Genomic DNA, 20,915 nt, shown 5'->3' with positions numbered 1-20,915 from the left:
ACCAATACACCCATCAAAACTACATGTATATATTTGCCAATGCTTTAAGAGTTTATTGCTTCATGAGAGATAGGGTGCTCTTCCCTTGCATGCATTGAAAAAAATATTCGAAGCTGAGAGTTCTGAGTCTCTGTGGATAACGGATCCACTACACAATTAAACTACTTTTACTGATATATAGTCTGCAAATAAGTGGAGTCTGTAATTTATTAATTTGCATTTACACTAAACCAAACTACGTCTCCCAGAAGCCCTAGCAGAGACTCTCTTTTGTCTTTTTCTCAACCGAACCGAGTTTTATTAAAACCCGCCTCCAGATGCATACTCGTCGCTGATTGGTGGAATAGAGCGACACACTGGGCCAGGAGCGGGCGGTGTCGTGTGTCAAGTGATAAGCGTGGCGTTTGTGCAAGAAAAAAAAGGAAGTTAGGTAGCATCGACAAAGGAAGGCAATCTTCGGTGCGAAGGTGAGAATCCGCTTCTTCTTGACGCTATTTAAATTGCAGGAGACCAGCTACCGCTCGCTAAATGGGAAATCATTCACCCTGTGCATAAAACACGGGGACAGAGTATATATGTTTTGTTGACGTATTGCATTTTCCCTGCATACCTTTTTTCTCTGCGCTCCGGTCGCTCGGCATTTGCTTCCCGCACTGACTGTCCCCTCGCCTGTCGCCGCTACCTGTCAAAGTGCGGACGAGCTGAGCTGACGTGCGCAACACGTTTCTGTCCCCCGGCGGAGAGACGTCTCTGTCCCCCGCTGACCCGGCGAGCATCCCGAGCCAGAGCACTGAAACTCTGCGCGTCCATATACAGTGTGTCCGTCTGTGTGTACAGTGTGTCCGTATGTGTGTGCAGTGTGTCCGTCTGTGTGTGCAGTGTGTCGGTCTGTGTGTACAGTGTGTCCGTCTGTGTGTGCAGTGTGTCCGTCTGTGTGTGCAGTGTGTCGGTCTGTGTGTGCAGTGTGTCCGTCTGTGTATGCAGTGTGTCCGTCTGTGTGTGCAGTGTGTCGGTCTGTGTGTGCAGTGTGTCCGTCTGTGTGTGCAGTGTGTCGGTCTGTGTGTGCAGTGTGTCCGTCTGTGTGTGCAGTGTGTCCGTCTGTGTGTGCAGTGTGTCCGTCTGTGTGTGCAGTGTGTCCGTCTGTGTGTGCAGTGTGTCGGTCTGTGTGTGCAGTGTGTCCGTCTGTGTGTGCAGTGTGTCGGTCTGTGTGTGCAGTGTGTCGGTCTGTGTGTACAGTGTGTCCGTCTGTGTGCAGTGTGTCGGTCTGTGTGTGCAGTGTGTCGGTCTGTGTGTGCAGTGTGTCGGTCTGTGTGTACAGTGTGTCGGTCTGTGAGTACAGTGTGTCGGTCTGTGTGTGCAGTGTGTCGGTCTGTGAGTACAGTGTGTCGGTCTGTGTGTGCAGTGTGTCGATCTGTGAGTACAGTGTGTCGGTCTGTGTGTACAGTGTGTCCGTCTGTGTGCAGTGTGTCGGTCTGTGTGTACAGTGTGTCCGTCTGTGTGCAGTGTGTCGGTCTGTGTGTACAGTGTGTCGGTCTGTGAGTACAGTGTGTCGGTCTGTGTGTGCAGTGTGTCGGTCTGTGTGTGCAGTGTGTCGGTCTGTGAGTACAGTGTGTCGGTCTGTGTGTGCAGTGTGTCGGTCTGTGTGTACAGTGTGTCGGTCTGTGTGTACAGTGTGTCCGTCTGTGTGTGCAGTGTGTCGGTCTGTGTGTGCAGTGTGTCGGTCTGTGAGTACAGTGTGTCGGTCTGTGAGTACAGTGTGTCGGTCTGTGTGCAGTGTGTCGGTCTGTGTGTACAGTGTGTCGGTCTGTGAGTACAGTGTGTCGGTCTGTGTGTGCAGTGTGTCGGTCTGTGTGTGCAGTGTGTCCGTATGTGTGTGCAGTGTGTCGGTCTGTGTGTGCAGTGTGTCGGTCTGTGTGTACAGTGTGTCCGTCTGTGTGTGCAGTGTGTCCGTCTGTGTGTGCAGTGTGTCGGTCTGTGTGTGCAGTGTGTCCGTCTGTGTATGCAGTGTGTCCGTCTGTGTGTGCAGTGTGTCGGTCTGTGTGTGCAGTGTGTCCGTCTGTGTGTGCAGTGTGTCGGTCTGTGTGTGCAGTGTGTCCGTCTGTGTGTGCAGTGTGTCGGTCTGTGTGTGCAGTGTGTCGGTCTGTGTGTACAGTGTGTCCGTCTGTGTGCAGTGTGTCGGTCTGTGTGTGCAGTGTGTCGGTCTGTGTGTGCAGTGTGTCGGTCTGTGTGTACAGTGTGTCGGTCTGTGTGTGCAGTGTGTCGGTCTGTGAGTACAGTGTGTCGGTCTGTGTGTGCAGTGTGTCGATCTGTGAGTACAGTGTGTCGGTCTGTGTGTACAGTGTGTCCGTCTGTGTGCAGTGTGTCGGTCTGTGTGTGCAGTGTGTCGGTCTGTGTGTACAGTGTGTCCGTCTGTGTGCAGTGTGTCGGTCTGTGTGTACAGTGTGTCGGTCTGTGTGTACAGTGTGTCGGTCTGTGAGTACAGTGTGTCGGTCTGTGTGTGCAGTGTGTCGGTCTGTGAGTACAGTGTGTCGGTCTGTGTGTACAGTGTGTCGGTCTGTGTGTGCAGTGTGTCGGTCTGTGTGTGCAGTGTGTCGGTCTGTGTGTGCAGTGTGTCGGTCTGTGTGTGCAGTGTGTCGGTCTGTGAGTACAGTGTGTCGGTCTGTGTGTGCAGTGTGTCGGTCTGTGTGTGCAGTGTGTCGGTCTGTGTGTGCAGTGTGTCGGTCTGTGTGTGCAGTGTGTCGGTCTGTGTGTACAGTGTGTCGGTCTGTGTACAGTGTGTCCGTCTGTGTGCAGTGTGTCGGTCTGTGTGTACAGTGTGTCCGTCTGTGTGCAGTGTGTCGGTCTGTGTGTACAGTGTGTCGGTCTGTGAGTACAGTGTGTCGGTCTGTGTGTGCAGTGTGTCGGTCTGTGAGTACAGTGTGTCGGTCTGTGTGTACAGTGTGTCGGTCTGTGAGTACAGTGTGTCGGTCTGTGTGTGCAGTGTGTCGATCTGTGTGTGCAGTGTGTCCGTCTGTGTGTGCAGTGTGTCGGTCTGTGAGTACAGTGTGTCGGTCTGTGTGTGCAGTGTGTCGGTCTGTGTGTACAGTGTGTCGGTCTGTGTGTACAGTGTGTCCGTCTGTGTGTGCAGTGTGTCGGTCTGTGTGTGCAGTGTGTCGGTCTGTGTGTACAGTGTGTCGGTCTGTGTGTACAGTGTGTCGGTCTGTGTGTGCAGTGTGTCGGTCTGTGAGTACAGTGTGTCGGTCTGTGTGTACAGTGTGTCGGTCTGTGAGTACAGTGTGTCGGTCTGTGTGTACAGTGTGTCGGTCTGTGAGTACAGTGTGTCGGTCTGTGTGTACAGTGTGTCGGTCTGTGTGTACAGTGTGTCGATCTGTGTGTGCAGTGTGTCGGTCTGTGTGTGCAGTGTGTCGGTCTGTGTGTGCAGTGTGTCGGTCTGTGAGTGCAGTGTGTCGGTCTGTGTGTGCAGTGTGTCGGTCTGTGTGTGCAGTGTGTCGGTCTGTGTGTACAGTGTGTCGGTCTGTGAGTACAGTGTGTCGGTCTGTGTGTACAGTGTGTCGGTCTGTGAGTACAGTGTGTCGGTCTGTGAGTACAGTGTGTCGGTCTGTGTGTGCAGTGTGTCGGTCTGTGGGGAAGTTGTTACATTCGGGGTTCTACATAAAAAGGCTTTCAGGGCATCTGCGCCTGTGTCGTTGACAGGCGTTTTGCAATTAATCGCGGTTGGCATTAAAAGGCAACCACGACTTTTACAATACGTAGGCTTTAATAACTTAGAAGAATATGACCTAAGCACATCTAAAGTTTATATGAGAAACGTCACTGCACAATGCATTATAATGAGGTTGTGCCAGGTTGCGGTCCTGAGAAATACAGTAATAAAACTTCCAGTGGCGCCCGAGCCGCCCTGGTGATCACACATCTGAAGTTGTTCACATATACACTCACCTAAAGGATTATTAGGATCACCTGTTCAATTTCTCATTAATGCAATTATCTAACCAACCAATCACATGGCAGTTGCTTCAATGCATTTAGGGGTGTGGTCCTGGTCAAGACAATCTCCTGAACTCCAAACTGAATGTCTGAATGGGAAAGAAAGGTGATTTAAGCAATTTTGAGCGTGGCATGGTTGTTGGTGCAAGACGGGCCGGTCTGAGTATTTCACAATCTGCTCAGTTACTGGGATTTTCACGCACAACCATTTCTAGGGTTTACAAAGAATGGTGTGAAAAGGAAAAAACATCCAGTATGCGGCAGTCCTGTGGGCGAAAATGCCTTGTTGATGCTAGAGGTCAGAGGAGAATGGGCCGACTGATTCAAGCTGATAGAAGAGCAACTTTGACTGAAAAAACCACTCGTTACAACCGAGGTATGCAGCAAAGCATTTGTGAAGCCACAACACGTACAACCTTGAGGCGGATGGGCTACAACAGCAGAAGACCCCACCGGGTACCACTCATCTCCACTACAAATAGGAAAAAGAGGCTACAATTTGCACAAGCTCACCAAAATTGGACAGTTGAAGACTGGAAAAATGTTGCCTGGTCTGATGAGTCTCGATTTCTGTTGAGACATTCAGATGGTAGAGTCAGAATTTGGCGTAAACAGAATGAGAACATGGATCCATCATGCCTTGTTACCACTGTGCAGGCTGGTGGTGGTGGTGTAATGGTGTGGGGGATGTTTTCTTGGCACACTTTAGGCCCCTTAGTGCCAATTGGGCATCGTTTAAATGCCACGGCCTACCTGAGCATTGTTTCTGACCATGTCCATCCCTTTATGACCACCATGTACCCATCCTCTGATGGCTACTTCCAGCAGGATAATGCACCATGTCACAAAGGTCGAATCATTTCAAATTGGTTTCTTGAACATGACAATGAGTTCACTGTACTAAACTGGCCCCCACAGTCACCAGATCTCAACCCAATAGAGCATCTTTGGGATGTGGTGGAACGGGAGCTTCGTGCCCTGGATGTGCATCCCACAAATCTCCATCAACTGCAAGATGCTATCCTATCAATATGGGCCAACATTTCTAAAGAATGCTTTCAGCACCTTGTTGAATCAATGCCACGTAGAATTAAGGCAGTTCTGAAGGCGAAAGGGGGTCAAACACAGTATTAGTATGGTGTTCCTAATAATCCTTTAGGTGAGTGTATATATATATATATATATATATATATATATATATATATATAATGAGAAATTAAAGGCTGTGCATTAGACAACAAATAATATAAACAGCATAATTTAATTTGAAAATAGATTTTTGGTATTATAAACGTATACCTTTCCCTTTAGTGGCAGATGCGTTTTAATATTTGTATGTAAAAAATATATTGCCTGTATTTTTATTTTTAAGGAGTTATTAAGATATGTTGAGCCATTGTATTACTGCATTTGCCCCTTGATTGTAAAATGCAACGGTGTAAGGGCTGTCTAAATTCACATTATGAATATTCACAAATTCAAATTTAAGACATCTATGCCAATTGTACTAGAAGTCCATTCTTCTCATCTACATTTGATTTATAATCCCTTATGCCCTGCACTGTGTATATGTATCTTTTAACCATGGCCTCCATCTATATTAGTTTGCATAAAACATAATAATAATAATAATAATAATAATAATAATAATAATAATAATAATAGATGCACAACATTGAACAATGATTCAATCTACTTTCAATGAGCAAACAAGTTAAATTGTTACACGTTACACATCAACATTGAATTCATGTAACTGTAACTGATTCAATGTTAACTTTGTGTCTGGGTGGTTATCTCAGGGTTGTTTTACCATTAAACTTATTTTTTAAATACATTAGGCCTATATCTTTCAGTCATTTGTTGATGTTCATCTAGTGTCAGAGGGCGACAAAAGCTTCAGAAGACGTATATTGTGATTTTGTTTAGTGGTATGTTTGTTTTTATTGCTTAATCTTATTACCTCTGTGTTGATTTTTCTTAGTTTTGTTGTTGTTTTAGACAAGCATTGTTGGACACACTTTAAAATAAGGTGGTGTGATTCCTCATGATTTAATATATGAATACCACAGGATTAACACATGAATATGTCATACTTCATATGAGGTTTGATGTTAATCACATGGATAATACTTGGGTTGGGGTTAGGTTTTAGGGTTAGGGTTCATGTGTTCAACATCAGAACTATGAGGGTTTGATGTTTTAAACTTGTGGTATTCATATATTAATTATTGAGGAATCACACCACCTTATTTTAAAGTTATTTTGCTGTATTGTTTCATCAACAGTCCGTGGGTAAATGACAATATAATACATTTTCAGAGAATCAAAGGAGACTTTTTTATTTTTGTTTATGAGGAAAAAATCAATCAATTAATAAAATGCTGCAGGACACAAACTTTTACTGTCTGTGATGTTTGTGAGTGCAGTGTAGTTAATGTAGGATGAAAGGCAGGTTCACTAGAATATGGAATACTATACAGTGAGGGAAAAAAGTATTTGTTCCCCTGCTGATTTTGTACGTTTGCCCACTGACAAAATTTTAATGGTAGGTGTATTTTAACAGTGAGAGACAGAATAACAACAACAAAATCCAGAAAAACGCATTTCAAAAAAGTTATAAATTGATTTGCATGTTAATGAGGGAAATAAGTATTTGATTCCCTATCAATCAGCAAGATTTCTGGCTCCCAGGTGTCTTTTATACAGGTAACGAGCTGAGATTAGGAGCACTCTCTTAAAGGGAGTGCTCCTAATCTCAGCTGGTTACCTGTATAAAAGACACCTGTCCACAGAAGCAATCAATCAATCAGATTCCAAACTCTCCACCATGGCCAAGACCAAAGAGCTGTCCAAGGATGTCAGGGACAAGATTGTAGACCTGCACAAGGCTGGAATGGGCTACAAGACCATCGCCAAGCAGCTTGGTGAGAAGGTGACAACAGTTGGTGCGATTATTCGCAAATGGAAGAAACACAAAATAACTGTCAGTCTCCCTCGGTCTGGGGCTCCATGCAAGATCTCACCTCATGGAGTTTCAATGATCATGAGAACGGTGAGGAATCAGCCCAGAACTACATGGGAGGATCTTGTTAATGATCTCAAGGCAGCTGGGACCATAGTCACCAAGAAAACAATTGGTAACACACTACGCCGTGAAGGACTGAAATCCTGCAGCGCCTGCAAGGTCCCCCTGCTCAAGAAAGCACATGTACAGGCCCGTCTGAAGTTTGCCAATGAACATCTGAATCATTCAGAGGAGAACTGGGTGAAAGTGTTGTGGTCAGATGAGACCAAAATCGAGCTCTTTGGCATCAATTCAACTCACCGTGTTTGGAGGAGGAGGAATGACCACAAGAACACCATCCCCACCGTTAAACATGGAGGTGGAAACATTATGCTTTGGGGGTGTTTTTCTGCTAAGGGGACAGGACAACTGCACCGCATCAAAGGGACGATGGACGGGGCCATGTACCGTCAAATCTTGGGTGAGAACCTCCTTCCCTCAGTCAGGGCATTGAAAATGGGTTGTGGATGGTATTCCAGCATGACAATGACCCAAAACACACAGCCAAGGCAACAAAGGAGTGGCTCAAGAAGAAGCACATTAAGGTCCTGGAGTCTCCAGACCTTAATCCCATAGAAAATCTGTGGAGGGAGCTGAAGGTTCGAGTTGCCAAACGTCAGCCTCGAAACCTTAATGACTTGGAGAGGATCTGCAAAGAGCAGTGGGACAAAATCCCTCCTGAGATGTGTGCAAACCTGGTGGCCAACTACAAGAAACGTCTGACCTCTGTGATTGCCAACAAGGGTTTTGCCACCAAGTACTAAGTCGAAGGGGTCAAATACTTATTTCCCTCATTAACATGCAAATCAATTTATAACTTTTTTGAAATGCGTTTTTCTGGATTTTTTTGTTGTTATTCTGTCTCTCACTGTTAAAATATACCTACCATTAAAATTATAGACTGATCATTTCTTTGTCAGTGGGCAAATGTACAAAATACTTTTTTCCCTCACTGTATATACGGGCACAGAAATCAACAGTTCAGTGGTCGTGAGGGGAGGTGTGTGTAAGGGGGTGTTATGTGATGCAGAATAACTCCCCAGTATTTTCAATGTCTTGCTTTAATAGAGATGATTTTGATGACCTCAAATAGGAAAACTTTTAATAGCTGTGTGCACTCACATCACACTGTGCCTAAACTGGGAGATCTTATTTCTAAACCATGTAACAGGTTTGGTTGATTTGCTTCTTGTCATATATTAGCCTATAACAATTTATTTTAACTTTATAAGTGTTTGGAACTGAATACCTTCTTATTTGTATGATTTCTCAGATCAGTGAAGGGCCTCTGACTCCATTCCTTCTTTCCTCTTGGGTCCAGCCACGTGCTCGTTTTATTACGCTGAATCCATTCACTAAATCATCCCTACATTTGTCAGGGTTTATCAGGTTTTGGGTAACAATAACCCAGCAGCCACACAGATGGAGTCGGGGTTTGGAAGGAGGGCAGCGGGTCTAGATTGAGGGCAGAGCTGAGCTGAGCGAGGACTTGTGTTTCAGGCTGCCCCCTGGGTCACTCCGCTTCTGAGGGTATTAATGCAGGATAGGTCAGTGACCCACCCTGCAGGGCCACAGACGGGCTCTGTGACAACAGGGTGAGGGGTGGGGGAGGGGAGTGCAGACTCCGACAAGCTCCGAATTCAAGTGCGCAGCACTGAGGAATACAGACAAAGCATTATTATTATCAAGTTAAATTATTATAAAGTATATTTACATATAATATATAAACATATTTCAGGGAAACAGATTGCAGATTGTCTGGTGAATCCATCATAATTATTATTATTATTATTATTATTAAATCATATTATTGTATTTTCATTTTCTCTCTCTGTGTGTCCCCCAGTGACTGCGCAGAGCCACGCAGAGCCACGCCACGCACCGGAGGGGTGAAGATGGAGGTGCCGTCATACCAGTCGAAGCTGCTGTGCGAGCTGAACGAGCAGCGCAAGAGGGACTTCTTCTGTGACTGCAGCGTGATCGTGGAGGGGCGGCTCTTCAAGGCCCACCGCAACGTCCTGTTCGCCAGCAGTGGATACTTCCGGGCCCTGCTAGTGCATTACCTTCAGGACAGCGGGCAGCGGCACAGTACCGCCTCCCTGGACATCGTCACCTCCGAGGCCTTCTCCCTCATCCTGGACTTCCTGTACTCTGGCCGGTTGGACCTGCGCAGTGACAACGTCATCGAGGTGATGTCCGCCGCCAGCTACCTGCAGATGACCGATGTGGTCAATTTCTGCAAGACTTATATCCGTTCTTCGCTGGAGATCTGCAACCGGGAGAGGGAGAGGGAGAGGGAGAGGGAGCGGGAACGGGAACGGGAGCGGGAGAAGGAGAGGGAGAGGGAGAGGGAGAGAGACAGGGATGGACTGGCGGACAGTGGCACTACATCTGCCTCTGCTGCTGCTGCCTCCACCTCCCTGGAGGACAGCACCAACTCCAGCCCAGATGAGCCCAGCCCGGCTGCCCTGCCCACGCCCCTGCCCCCCAGCAGGGACTCTGAGAGCGAGAGCTCCAGAGGAGAGGGGGAGTTCTCCAGCTTCCACCCGGTGGACCTGGCCATCAAAACACCCCTGACTGACAAGGTCAACTCCTCCTCCTCCTCAGGCTTCCTCCTGGGCCTGGTACACCCCAAGACCGAGTTCGACCCCGACGAAGAAGGGGAGGGCTCAACGGGGGGAAAGTACACACCCCTTTTCAATGCCCCACCCACTGATGATGACAAGCCGCACCCCTCCATCCCACCCCCTGGCAGTGAGCCCTCGCCTCTGCAATACGACAACTACCATGTAAAGCAGTTCCTGGAGGTGCTGCTCCGGGGGGGCTCCAACCCCAAGCGCGAGGAACTGGTCCAGCACTTCGCTCAGAGCCTAGGCGGGGGTGTGGTGGGGGGGCGCGGAGGGGGTTCGGAAGAGGGGATGGGTCTGGGGATGCCCTCCATCATGGAGATCCACAGCGACTGGTACGGAGACGATACAGGTGAGGGGTGTCTTTGCATTGATCCTGAGGTAGAGGTTGGGTGGGGGTCTCAGAGGTAGGGCTGACTGCCCATCTTACCCATTGGCTACAGGGTATGCAGTTTATCCACAGAGATAATAAAGATCATACAGTCCAAAATCTATCTGGGTCTTTCCGGGTCAGCTTTATGCATGTAACACAGATACAAGGAGCAAAATTACAAGGAAAATACGAAGTGTCATCACTCAGCTCCCAAAACAGGGTCAAGGCCTCAAATAAATCATCATCTTGTGTTTTAAAAGAGGGATCTGGGCCGCTGTGTGGCTTTTTACAGGAGACGGGCTGGTGATTCCTGTGAAGCTGCACAAGTGCCCGTTCTGCCCCTACACGGCCAAGCAGAAAGGAATCCTGAAGAGACACATCCGCTGCCACACGGGCGAGCGGCCCTACCCCTGCGAGACCTGCGGCAAGAGGTTCACCCGCCAGGAGCACCTGCGCAGCCACTCGCTCAGCGTGAGTCTCCCCACCGTCCGGGCCTATCCATTCATCCGTCTGTCTGCGCCTCGGTGTGTCTGTCTGTCTCTCTGCCTGTCTTTTTCAGCATGTCTTTCTCTCTGAGGATATAGGGATGGAGATGAGGGTGACCCGTTGTCTGGCAGTTTGATCTGCTCTTGTTTTAATTTAATTTAATTAATTTTGTTTTTGATTTTGTTTTGTTTTTTGTAATATGACAGCATGTAAAAAGCAAATGCATACAAAACAAACTTATTGTTGTAAAAGATACACATCTTCACATTGCTTAGCATTGACAAGCATCCACATGTCTTAACATTGCGTGATAAACTGTCTAATGCACTTCTTACATTTTAGTATAAACTAAACTAGAATGTTTTGTAGTATACCACGAAGAACTCCATCAAGAACTTGGACCACTGGGTAGAGTGGTTGATTCATACAATAGTGGGACTGAAATTGAGCTGAACCTCTTATTGTCCATGCAACTTTCTCCATGTCCGTCTGTGTGTTTCCAGGTGCACCGGTCCAACTGGCCCATTGTGTGTAAGGGTTGCCGGCGGACGTTCAGCGGGGTGGTCTCCCACGGGCTGAAGCGCTTCGGCCTCTGCGACGGCTGCACCTGCGTCACCACCACCCATGAAGACTCCACGCCCATCAACCTCAGCAGCCAATCAGAGGGCGCAGAGCGCAGCGACGGTGACAGTGATTGGCCCATCTATATGGAGGAGGCAGAGGATGCAGAGCCCGGGGCCGGGGAGGACCTGGACGACAAGCACGAGCTCCATAGGCAGCTCTCGGAGAGCGAGGGGTTAATGTAGTAGGAGAGGGGCGCAACCCCTCCCCCTCCTTCTCGCTCACTCTCTCTCTCTCGCTCTCTGAGATGTTCCTGGCAAGTGATGGAAGAAGCAGGATGTGGGTGTCTGTGGGGAGGAGGGGCGTTGAGGAGGGCGGGAGGCTGGTGGCTGTGGCGGCCCGTCTGTTTACAGGACAAGGAAGCTCAGGGCTGCAGCCCGGGATCCTGCTCCCAGGAGTAACACTGGGGGTCTTCTCTCCAGGCCGTCTGCTTATTGATAGGGTGGAGGGTGTGGTAAGGATTAGTAGTCTGAAGTGGTACTTGATATTCATCAGTAAGGGAAGAGACTGCTCCCCTCTCCGTCCCCTGTCTGCTGTTCTTCCATGCTGAGCGGTTTAGTATAGAAGTGCTGCAGTGAGGGTCTGCTTTTCAGTGACAAGGAGATGTGTCCCAGTACTGGCAAGTTACCCAGTAGATTTCTCTGCTCTCTCTGGTCTGTATACAAGCTACTTCTTTTGGGCTTCCACCATGCAGGAATGCTCCAGGGAGCTCCTCGGCCCCGGCCCCTAAGAGCCAGAGTCCTGCAGGTTTAACAGGGAGCGGTTGACATCCAGACTGTACAGACCCAGATAAGACGTTCACTGACTCTCATACAGAGATTGGTCAGACAGAGATGGATGAGCTGCAATGTAGAGCAGGCTCTCCAGGACTAGGGTTGTGGGACACTGGTAAGCACCTTCCACCTCACCCCCCCACTCCCATTCGTAACTGCAGTGGGTCCAGTCAGCCCGTCTCCAGTCTCTGCAGGACCACCCACCTGCCTATGTGGAGCTGTTGAAAGTGCACAGTGGCTGTGCAGAAGCTAACTTGACCGTCACATGCTTAATCCTGACAAACACAACAGCTGACAGCCAAGTGAACAGAACGTCAAATAACAGAACACAATGGACCAACACCAAAGCTATGTCTTCTTTTGTTCTTTATGAGACTCGTTGCAATATAAACAAATGATATTTAAATTATGAAGAAGAGAAGCTGATGACCATACTTGTTATGGAGAATGCTTGCCCTTATGTACAAGGTAAAATATCATAACTGAAAGTCACTGAGCTCTAACTTTTCTAAAAAAATAAAATTATGGTCTAATTGTCTTGTTTTGTGGTTCACGTTCATATTTGATATGTTTTGTAAATAAAATTCCCCAAACAGTGTTTGCTGTGAGGTATGTTGTTGTATTTAATGTGAAATAAAATATATTTCTTGTTGCATTGATTATTATTTTATAATATTTATTATTTTACATTTAGTTTAAGACTCCAGTCGTGTTACAACACGTGGCTTCCTGTAGTACGAAAACATTGCGTACTTATTGGATTTCAAATTAATGGTATTTAGGATGTTAGCGACACTTGTGAATTAGAGATTGTACCCTCCATTATGAGGTAAAACACACTTCCAGAGATTAATTGAGGACTGCGCTAATTAAAGAACGCTTCCAAATTGCAGTTGTATCCGCTTTTTTGTCATTTGCACTGCGAATGTGTACAATAAATATATACAGTATCATACACTGCGGTTCCGATTTCTTTATATCAATAGGACAAGTGTATACCTTCAACTTGTTTCTTTATTCTTACTGACTTAAAGGACCAAAGATTTGCAGGCGGACTTTTTTTCCTCCACGGTGGTGGCCGTGCGTTCCTCTCAACACATTTCCATTTCCATTGACTGCGTGCTTATGATTGTTACTACTGTCTGTAATGGACATGTGTTGTATTACTAAGCTATACAGGGATAAGCGTTATGCCAAGTTCATGAATCGTGGTATGGGTTACACTATAGAAATATGAAGCTTTCCCAGATGACAGGTTTATTCGCTGACGTTCAGAACAGGTTTCCATAAACCTTTATGTCCCAACCAAACAAACTGGCGCAAAAGTCCCTATGCGTTAACATCTGACTCACTTCATCTGAAACTACACGTCTGTCCAGTCTAGTGATGATTGCCTATACATGGCAGAGAATGCCTTTAAAATGGGGAGAAAAACCAATATGCGCGTTTCACTGCGTCTTTCACACAGTTTCTTTCTCTCTTTCTGTTTTCTTTCGTACCTTTCTAAACGTGCTCATAAGATAATAAACCTGTAAGGTGTGCGGGATGGCAGGGGCTCCGGGGCGGGTTGCAGTAAAGGGTGCGCTGGGGCTTTAAGTCTCCTCGGCCCTCGGGCGCTCCGCTCTTAACACCCACGTCAGCGCAGCCTCCTTTTGTCCGACAACCGGGCTCTGGTCTTTAGGGCTGAGCAGGAACTGTCTACCCTGGATCAGACCGCAGCAGCAGCAGCAGCAGCAGGAGGAGGAGGAGGAGGAGGAGAGGGTGCCGGGGGAGAAAGATTGTGTTATTAATATCATTATTGCAATTAATGAAAATAAGATACAAATGGACATTCTCTCGGAAATGAGGACGAAGGGATCGTCACACACACCCGGGGAGCAGGGGCAGCTGTGAGTAGATCGGCTGGCAGCGCTGTCGGTACCGAGGATTGAAGAGCAGAGAAGAGGAGAGGCAGAGGGAGGGAGAGAGGGAGGCAGGCAGGCAGGCAGGAAGGCAGGCAGGGCGCTCGGGGTTTAGGGCGTTAGCGGGTCTGGCGGATGATTAACGCCTGGGATGGAAACCCTTCGCCCCGCAAAGGATGGACTGCGTGTCCGCCCGACGCGGCTCTGGTGGGGGCTGAGTGCGGTGCTTTTTCTCGCCGACTGGGTGAAACGGGTGTTCCGATTAAGGCGATGGGGGGTGAGGCTGTGGAGTGGGCAGGAAAGACACATATCATCATTTTGCATGCCATTCATGGGTTTCTTTCTCTTTAGTAGTCTGCATTTGATTAAAAAATGTTATTGCTGGTACAGTAAAGTGGGCGTCTATTCTGTACCCACGGGGCTCTCTGTTGTGCTACTGCAGCTCCCCTGTTATACGATACATAAATATATATGCGTGTGTATATATATATGTATATATATATATATATCCCCTATACGCTGCATAGGTGTGCACAGGACTGGGATTTGATATATCGAAGTGGTGGTGTGTCTGGTCTGTATGTGGACGGATCCTTTGCTCATTGTCTGTATAGGCAGCGCTAAGCGGGCGACAGTGCCAGTCCCCGGGCGATGCTGCTCTCTGCATTGTTCAGTGTGAGGACAGGATGGCAGAGAGGATACACCAGATAGGAAGGGAGTAGGATATTTCTATAATGCACTTCAAAGGTAAAAGGGTGCATTTTTATATTTGCAATTACCAGGGTTTGTTGGGAAGCTATGCAGGCTCCGATTTTGTGCCAAAGGAAAAATAGTTGTTTCCTAAATATGAATGTATATGTTTACTATTAAAAACGCGGAACTTTATAATAAGCCCTGACCTCGCCTTTCGGTGTGTGTGTGTGTGTGTGTGAGTGTGTGTGTGTTGGCTGCCTCTGTAGCGCCGTCTCTCTGTAGCTGAACTCCCCCAGCGCCCGATGCTGTCAGTCGGGTGTAGCTGCTGTAATCCAGTCTGTGACAGTTTCCATTGAGTGACACCCCGATCAGCCACTCACTAGCACGGAGAGCACCGTGGGCGGACACGCCAAAGTCTACAGTTCAGTATACTGCACCCTTAGGAAGAAAAGCAAAATCGCACAAAAGGAAGCAGGAGGTTGTCCAAGGGAATCGCAGTGTTGTCCCCGGGTGTTGCCAATACGCCCCAGTGCATTTAACCAGACCGTATAATCCACGCATTATTTGGTGTAAGATTTCTGTATCTTGACCTGAATTATGTTGCTCAATGCTCAGTATATTTATTTGAATTTTGTACTGTAATTAACACATTCTTGTTTAACTGTTCATTGAGTTCCTGGACAAAGTATAAAATTATACAGTACACAATTTAACAAAAGTGATCTACACAGGGGACTAAGATTGTAAGACGCTTTTGTTCAACATTATGAAAATATAATAATGAATTATTCATTTAAAATACATTACATTTATTACCAATGCCAGTGTTTTCTGTAGCCTTGTCTACCTGTTTCCATTCAATTTCAACCCCAACAACTGAAAGACTGTTTTAAAAACTGTGAATTTAAAAATATATTATTTTGCAATAACAAATCTTGAGCAATAAAATATGTTTTAAATACATTTTAATGTGGCAGCTCTGCACTAAATACACAATCATAGACAGATCTATAAAATTGATGATCAGAGGCCATTCCACTATACTATACTATAGTGACTATATACTATATACTATAATGACTATAGTAATCTCAGGTATACCTCTGGGGCTGACCACTATAACCATATAGATCAGGGGTGGCTAACCCTGGTCCTGGAGAGCCGCAATCCTGCAGGATTTCCAGGTCCCTCTTAATTATCAATCAATGGATATCTTGAACACAGGGACATTTTGCCTAATTAACACCCATAATTGGTTCAATTAAGCAGTTAACGATCTGGATAAAACAAAAACCTGCAGACCCTGCGACTCTCCAGGACCAGGGTTAGCCACCCCTGATATAGATAGATACATAGATAGATACACAGATCTACAGATATAGACTGACATATACACAGAAGGATCAGACTCGATCAGTCCAGCACAGCTAACTCATCTTATTAAAACTCTACATTAATCTCCTCTGCACCCGTCTCTCTTCCTCTCTCCCCACCACAGTCACCAGTCTCGAATCTCGGTTTCCAGTGCTGACATGTCCTTCAGCCACCAGAGTCGCCTGCTGCAGCAGCTGGACGAGCAGCGCCGACAGGAACTCTTCTGCGACTGCAGCGTGCTGGTGGAGGGGCGGCTTTTCAAGGCACACCGCAACGTGCTCTTTGCCAGCAGTGGCTACTTCCGCATGCTGCTGTCCCAGGGCGCCCAGGACTACGGGCAGCCAGTCAGCGCCTCCTTTGAGGTCTTCAGCCCAGACACCTTTACCGTCATCTTGGACTTTGTGTACTCGGGCCAGCTGGACCTCACCAGCACCAACGTCATCGAGGTCATGTCGGCCGCCAGCTATCTACAGATGACAGACGTGATCAGCTACTGCAAAGGCTTCATCAAGTCCTCCCTGGACATCAGTGCCAAGGAGGATGACGACCGCTACCTCAGCTTGTCCGAGAGCACGCCCAGGGGAGCCGGGGATGCCCAGGTCTGTTCACCTGGCCACTCGGCCGTGCTGCTCAGAAACCCCAGCCCGTCGCAGCCTGCATCGTGGCGGGTGTACAGCCCTCAGTTGGATTACCAAAAGGAGGCCATTCCTGAAACCGAGCTCCCCAAACACAGCATCTCCCCTCCCGAGCCCCAGCCCCGCCGGCCTGGACGGAGACCCCTGCGTTGTGCAGATCCTGAGCCGCACTCCTCCCCTGGGGGGTACCAGTTCAGCTTGGGGCCAGAGGCGGGTGCTGTGGGTACCGGGAAGAGGAAAGGCTGGACCTCCACGCCCCGCTCCCCTCCAGACCAGAAGGGGGCAACCTCCCGCCCCAAAGCAGAGAAAGCAGACGAGCTTTACGCCACTCTGCCCACCATTGTTGGGGTTGTGGGGCTCTTCAACAAAGGTGAGAGGGTTCATGCCTAGGAGGTTTTTGGAAGGGTGTGGGATGCATACATCTGAAACATCTGAAACTGAATGATTATTGGATATGCAATGCAATTTAGATGTTGCCTGATCATGTGGAAAACTCCTGACTCGCTGGAGGATTCCTGCTATGTTATATACATTTTAAGTGAAAGGAGTAAAACATGAGTAACATGATGACATTATTACTTTTAGCTAAACACAACTTCTAGCAACATGGTAACACAACGGCTTTCTGTCCTGCAACAACACACCTTGTTCCATCAGCTGAACAAGGTTTGATACAGAACAGAACGATGACAGAAAAAGAGTGAAGAGTGAGACAAGACAGCACCCCTCCTACCCAGCACTGTGCCCTGCTTGTTCTTTGTGGTCAACTGGCTGCACACACCAGAGAAACAATTACATTCACAGATTGATAAAGTACTGATATATTCCTTGAAAATCGTTTTGCTTGATAAAGCCCTTACACAAACTTTCTTTAAAGTTCCAAGTGTGGTCCGGCACATTTAAATAACAGGCTGGTTTTGTTCTATAGTGCTTTGAGGGAACCAAAAACTGTTTAAAATGATACCCTTGCGTTGCATTATGTCATGGAAATATTGTAATTTGTCATAGTTGAAAGCCCTGAGGACGAGAACAGGGTCTGGTGTGAAAAGAGGCAGGGAGGGCCGTGGCCACACCTCTCAGTCTCTCCTGCAGTTGACCGCTGTGTCTCTCGCCCAGACGAGTGCCCAACGATGCGGTTCAAGTGCCCGTTCTGCACCCACACGGTGAAGAGGAAGGCCGACCTGAAGAGACACCTGCGCTGCCACACGGGGGAGCGCCCCTACCCCTGCGAGGCCTGTGCCAAGAGATTCACCCGCCTGGAGCACCTGCGCAGCCATTTCCAGACCGTGAGTTGAGTCTCCCTGTTGTGCAGATATCTGTGACTGCAGGTGCGTGTGTGTGTGTGTGTGTGTGTGTGTGTGTGTGTCTTCGAGCATACATCTCTGCTCGTCCCCTTCCTAGAGTCTCAGGCATGCAACACTTTATGTACAATTGTATCCAATGTGTCCCCTGTCTGTCCCCTGCAGATCCACCAGGCCCGGAAGCTGATCTGCAGGAAATGCAAGCGGCAGGTGACGGAACTGAGCGGGCGGGTGGTGTGCGAGGGCACGCGCAGGTACCGCCTCTGCAACGACTGCCTGCTGGAGACGGGCTGCGATGGCGTGGTGATAGACAGCACTGACTCGACCAATAGCATCGGGGCAACATACATGGGGGAGGAGGATGAGGAAGGGGAGAAGAGCTGGTCAATGACGGACGAGGACGAGCTGGCGGAGGACTCGGGGGCAGACCTCATCATCCAGGAAGTGGATGACAGCGACGAAGAGCTGGAGCACAGGGACACAAAGCTCGTGGTCAGCTAGAGGGCCACCTGCCTATGGGAGCAGGAACTGTTTCACTGCTTGCATGCGACTGAGGCCCAGGTTGAAAGTGTAATGCATTTTTACAAGATTTTATATATACAAATGGAGATCTTGGAAATACACCAAAAGGAGAAAGCATTCAATCAATTTCAACTTTTCTGTTTAGTGCTACGGGTGTAGGTGTCACCAGTAGCAAACAAAACAATTTGCTAAAGTTATTGTAAATGTTTTCATGTGCAGTCCCACCACTGATATAATCTCAGATTTACTTAGTAACACATCATGCTTGTGTTTGATCATGAAGGAACGATCTATGAGGTCTTGATCATCATATTATGAATTTTACTAATTTGCACTTGTGTGAATTAGGATAGACAAAAAACAAGAAAACATTGTATTTGCACTTTTTTGTTGAAGGTAGTTAAAGTTTTTCTTATCCCAACTTTCATACGAACATTCTAAACTCAAAATAATGCATGAAGTGGTTAAGTTGTTTATGTGCTTGATGGTATATTCAGGAAACATTAACCAAATAGGCATTTGTACATAGAACCAGAAGAGGGAAATGTGTCATATTGAAGGTCTTAGAACAACAATGCTAAAGTATTGTGTTCTTAGGCATTCAAAATTAATATTTTAAGGTCGTGCCAACCAAGATCCATGCTCCACTGCGATGCCCATCTTGGTCACACAGATCAGAGAGCATTGTCCCCAGACAGCTGCTCTCAGAGGATGGAGGCAGAGCAAAGCTCACAGACAAGAAATGCTATATTTTAGGGTCGTTAGCCTGTTCACTGTTTAGCCTGTGTGATGCTGGGTTTAAGGTCCTGGTCTTACAACTACAAGCTGGTAGGTTTGAATCACTTTTTGCTTACAATGTATCACTAATTTGACTTAAACACTTACTTACTTGTTACTACATTTGCAAAAAATATTTTAACACATTAGTGTAATTAGGGACAACACAAAATGGGTCTTATTTCTAACACATATAATATATAACATATATTCTTGAAATACTAGCAGTATGTGGCTGCTATGCATGCTAGTGATGCTGTAGGCACTAGGACCTAACTGGGAAACTCTATGCCCCTATTCCAGGCATCAATGCAAGTCCATCCAGTTTTTTCCTTCCATTTATTTTTAGGGGTTCAGCACTCATAGAGATTGAATGGCAGACAGAATAGGTACATATCAAAAGTTTATTTCTAATTAGCCAGTTGCAGGAGCATTTAAAATGAAAATAAATATAGAAATAAAAATAAAAATAGGTGGGTCCAATGAAGGAAATTGTCACCAATAAACCAATAAAAGAAATGGTCCATTAGATGTCACTGTCCACTTAGAAATCAGTCTGACCAGCCTTATTCACTCTTCCAGGAAACTAAAACCAGAACAAACAAAAAACTAACAAAAAATGCAACACCTGGATGAGCACAACCAGAGACGGTGTAATAATATGGGATTGCAGAATATTACACAAAACCGGTGCTATAGGCATAAGCAGGCTAAGCATGTACTTTGGGCCGTGAGCAGGACTGACAGGCGGACCCCCCTAATTTTCTTTTTTCTTTTTTTATATTTTACTTATTTTGATAAAATGTTATCACAAATATAGGAAAATATTATGAGATAAAGGACACATGTTTATAAACAGTTGAAGGACAGTGTGCTGATTGACTGAGTTGGCTTCATAATGAGTTTACTGGTCAAGTGCGCAGTTCTGTACTAACTCTGGAAGGTCGTTGCAATTGACCCTACCCGTCAGGTGGAAAAAAAATAAATACAAATAAACAGGTGAGATTTATGGTTTGTCGACTTCTTTTAAATTATTTATTATGGTTGTCAATATGGTTAGAATGTAGTTATGAAGTTAGGTATCTTTTTGTTAGCTAACTTGTCCCGATCACCATTGAACTTCTAAATGGTGATATGTATATACACACAAATAACTTTTATTTTTGTATTATTATATTTTGTATCAACAAAATCAAGACGTAGAATTAGAGTTAATCACCATACAGTACCTAGGACTTTGTGAAATATCGCAATTTTTACTACATGTAACTAAGTTATGTGCTGCATCTGTCGAGACATTTCTTTTGACACATTTTAGGGAGTGTGTTTTCATCACATTGCATTTTGTAATTGCATTTTTTTTATATATATAAAAATATATACTCTGTATATGTACAGTTAGGTCCATATTTGGACAGTGACACAATTGTCATAGATTTGACAGGAAACAATGCTTTAAGTGCAGACTTTCATCTTTAATTTGAGGGTAGTTACATCCAAATTGTGTGAACAGTGTAGGAATTACACCCATTTTTATATGTGGTCCCCCATTTTAGGGGCTGAAAAGTATTTTGACAAACTAACATAATCATGAATTAAATTATGAGTTTCAATACTCGGTGGCAAATCCTTTGCAGTCAATGACTGCCTGAAGTCTGGAACCCATAGACATCACCAGATGCTGGGTTTCTTCCCTGGTGATGCTCTGCCAGGCCTGCACTGTGGGTGTCTTTAGATCCTGCTTGTTCTTGGGGCGTTTTACCTTCAGTTTTGCCTTC

General features: G+C 46.5%; 2 protein-coding genes across 3 annotated transcripts; both read left to right on the top strand.

Moving 5' to 3' along the window:
* The first annotated feature begins 389 nt into the window (after positions 1-389).
* Positions 390-12,586, top strand: zbtb8b (zinc finger and BTB domain containing 8B). Its single transcript, XM_066717263.1, has 4 exons — positions 390-467; positions 8,901-10,033; positions 10,347-10,525; positions 11,044-12,586. Exons 2-4 carry the CDS (start codon positions 8,950-8,952, stop codon positions 11,344-11,346), a joined length of 1,566 nt encoding a protein of 521 aa, XP_066573360.1. The 5' UTR covers positions 390-467; positions 8,901-8,949; the 3' UTR covers positions 11,347-12,586.
* A 1,089-nt stretch (positions 12,587-13,675) lies between these two features.
* Positions 13,676-20,137, top strand: zbtb8a (zinc finger and BTB domain containing 8A). 2 transcript variants are annotated; one of them, XM_066717258.1, is made up of 4 exons: positions 13,676-13,823; positions 16,027-16,907; positions 17,546-17,823; positions 18,004-20,137. In XM_066717258.1, exons 1-4 carry the CDS (start codon positions 13,759-13,761, stop codon positions 18,337-18,339), a joined length of 1,560 nt encoding a protein of 519 aa, XP_066573355.1. In that variant the 5' UTR covers positions 13,676-13,758; the 3' UTR covers positions 18,340-20,137. The 2 variants fall into 2 exon arrangements, with proteins under 2 accessions (XP_066573355.1, XP_066573354.1); XM_066717257.1 differs by having other exon boundaries at positions 13,688-13,823; positions 17,654-17,823.
* The last annotated feature ends 778 nt before the right edge of the window (positions 20,138-20,915 follow it).

The sequence above is a fragment of the Amia ocellicauda genome, chromosome 11 (genome assembly GCF_036373705.1).
Source record: "Amia ocellicauda isolate fAmiCal2 chromosome 11, fAmiCal2.hap1, whole genome shotgun sequence".
Classification (NCBI taxonomy): domain Eukaryota; kingdom Metazoa; phylum Chordata; class Actinopteri; order Amiiformes; family Amiidae; genus Amia; species Amia ocellicauda.
The sequence above is the reverse complement of the archived record's forward strand: the minus strand, read 5'-3'. Positions and strand labels throughout refer to the sequence as shown.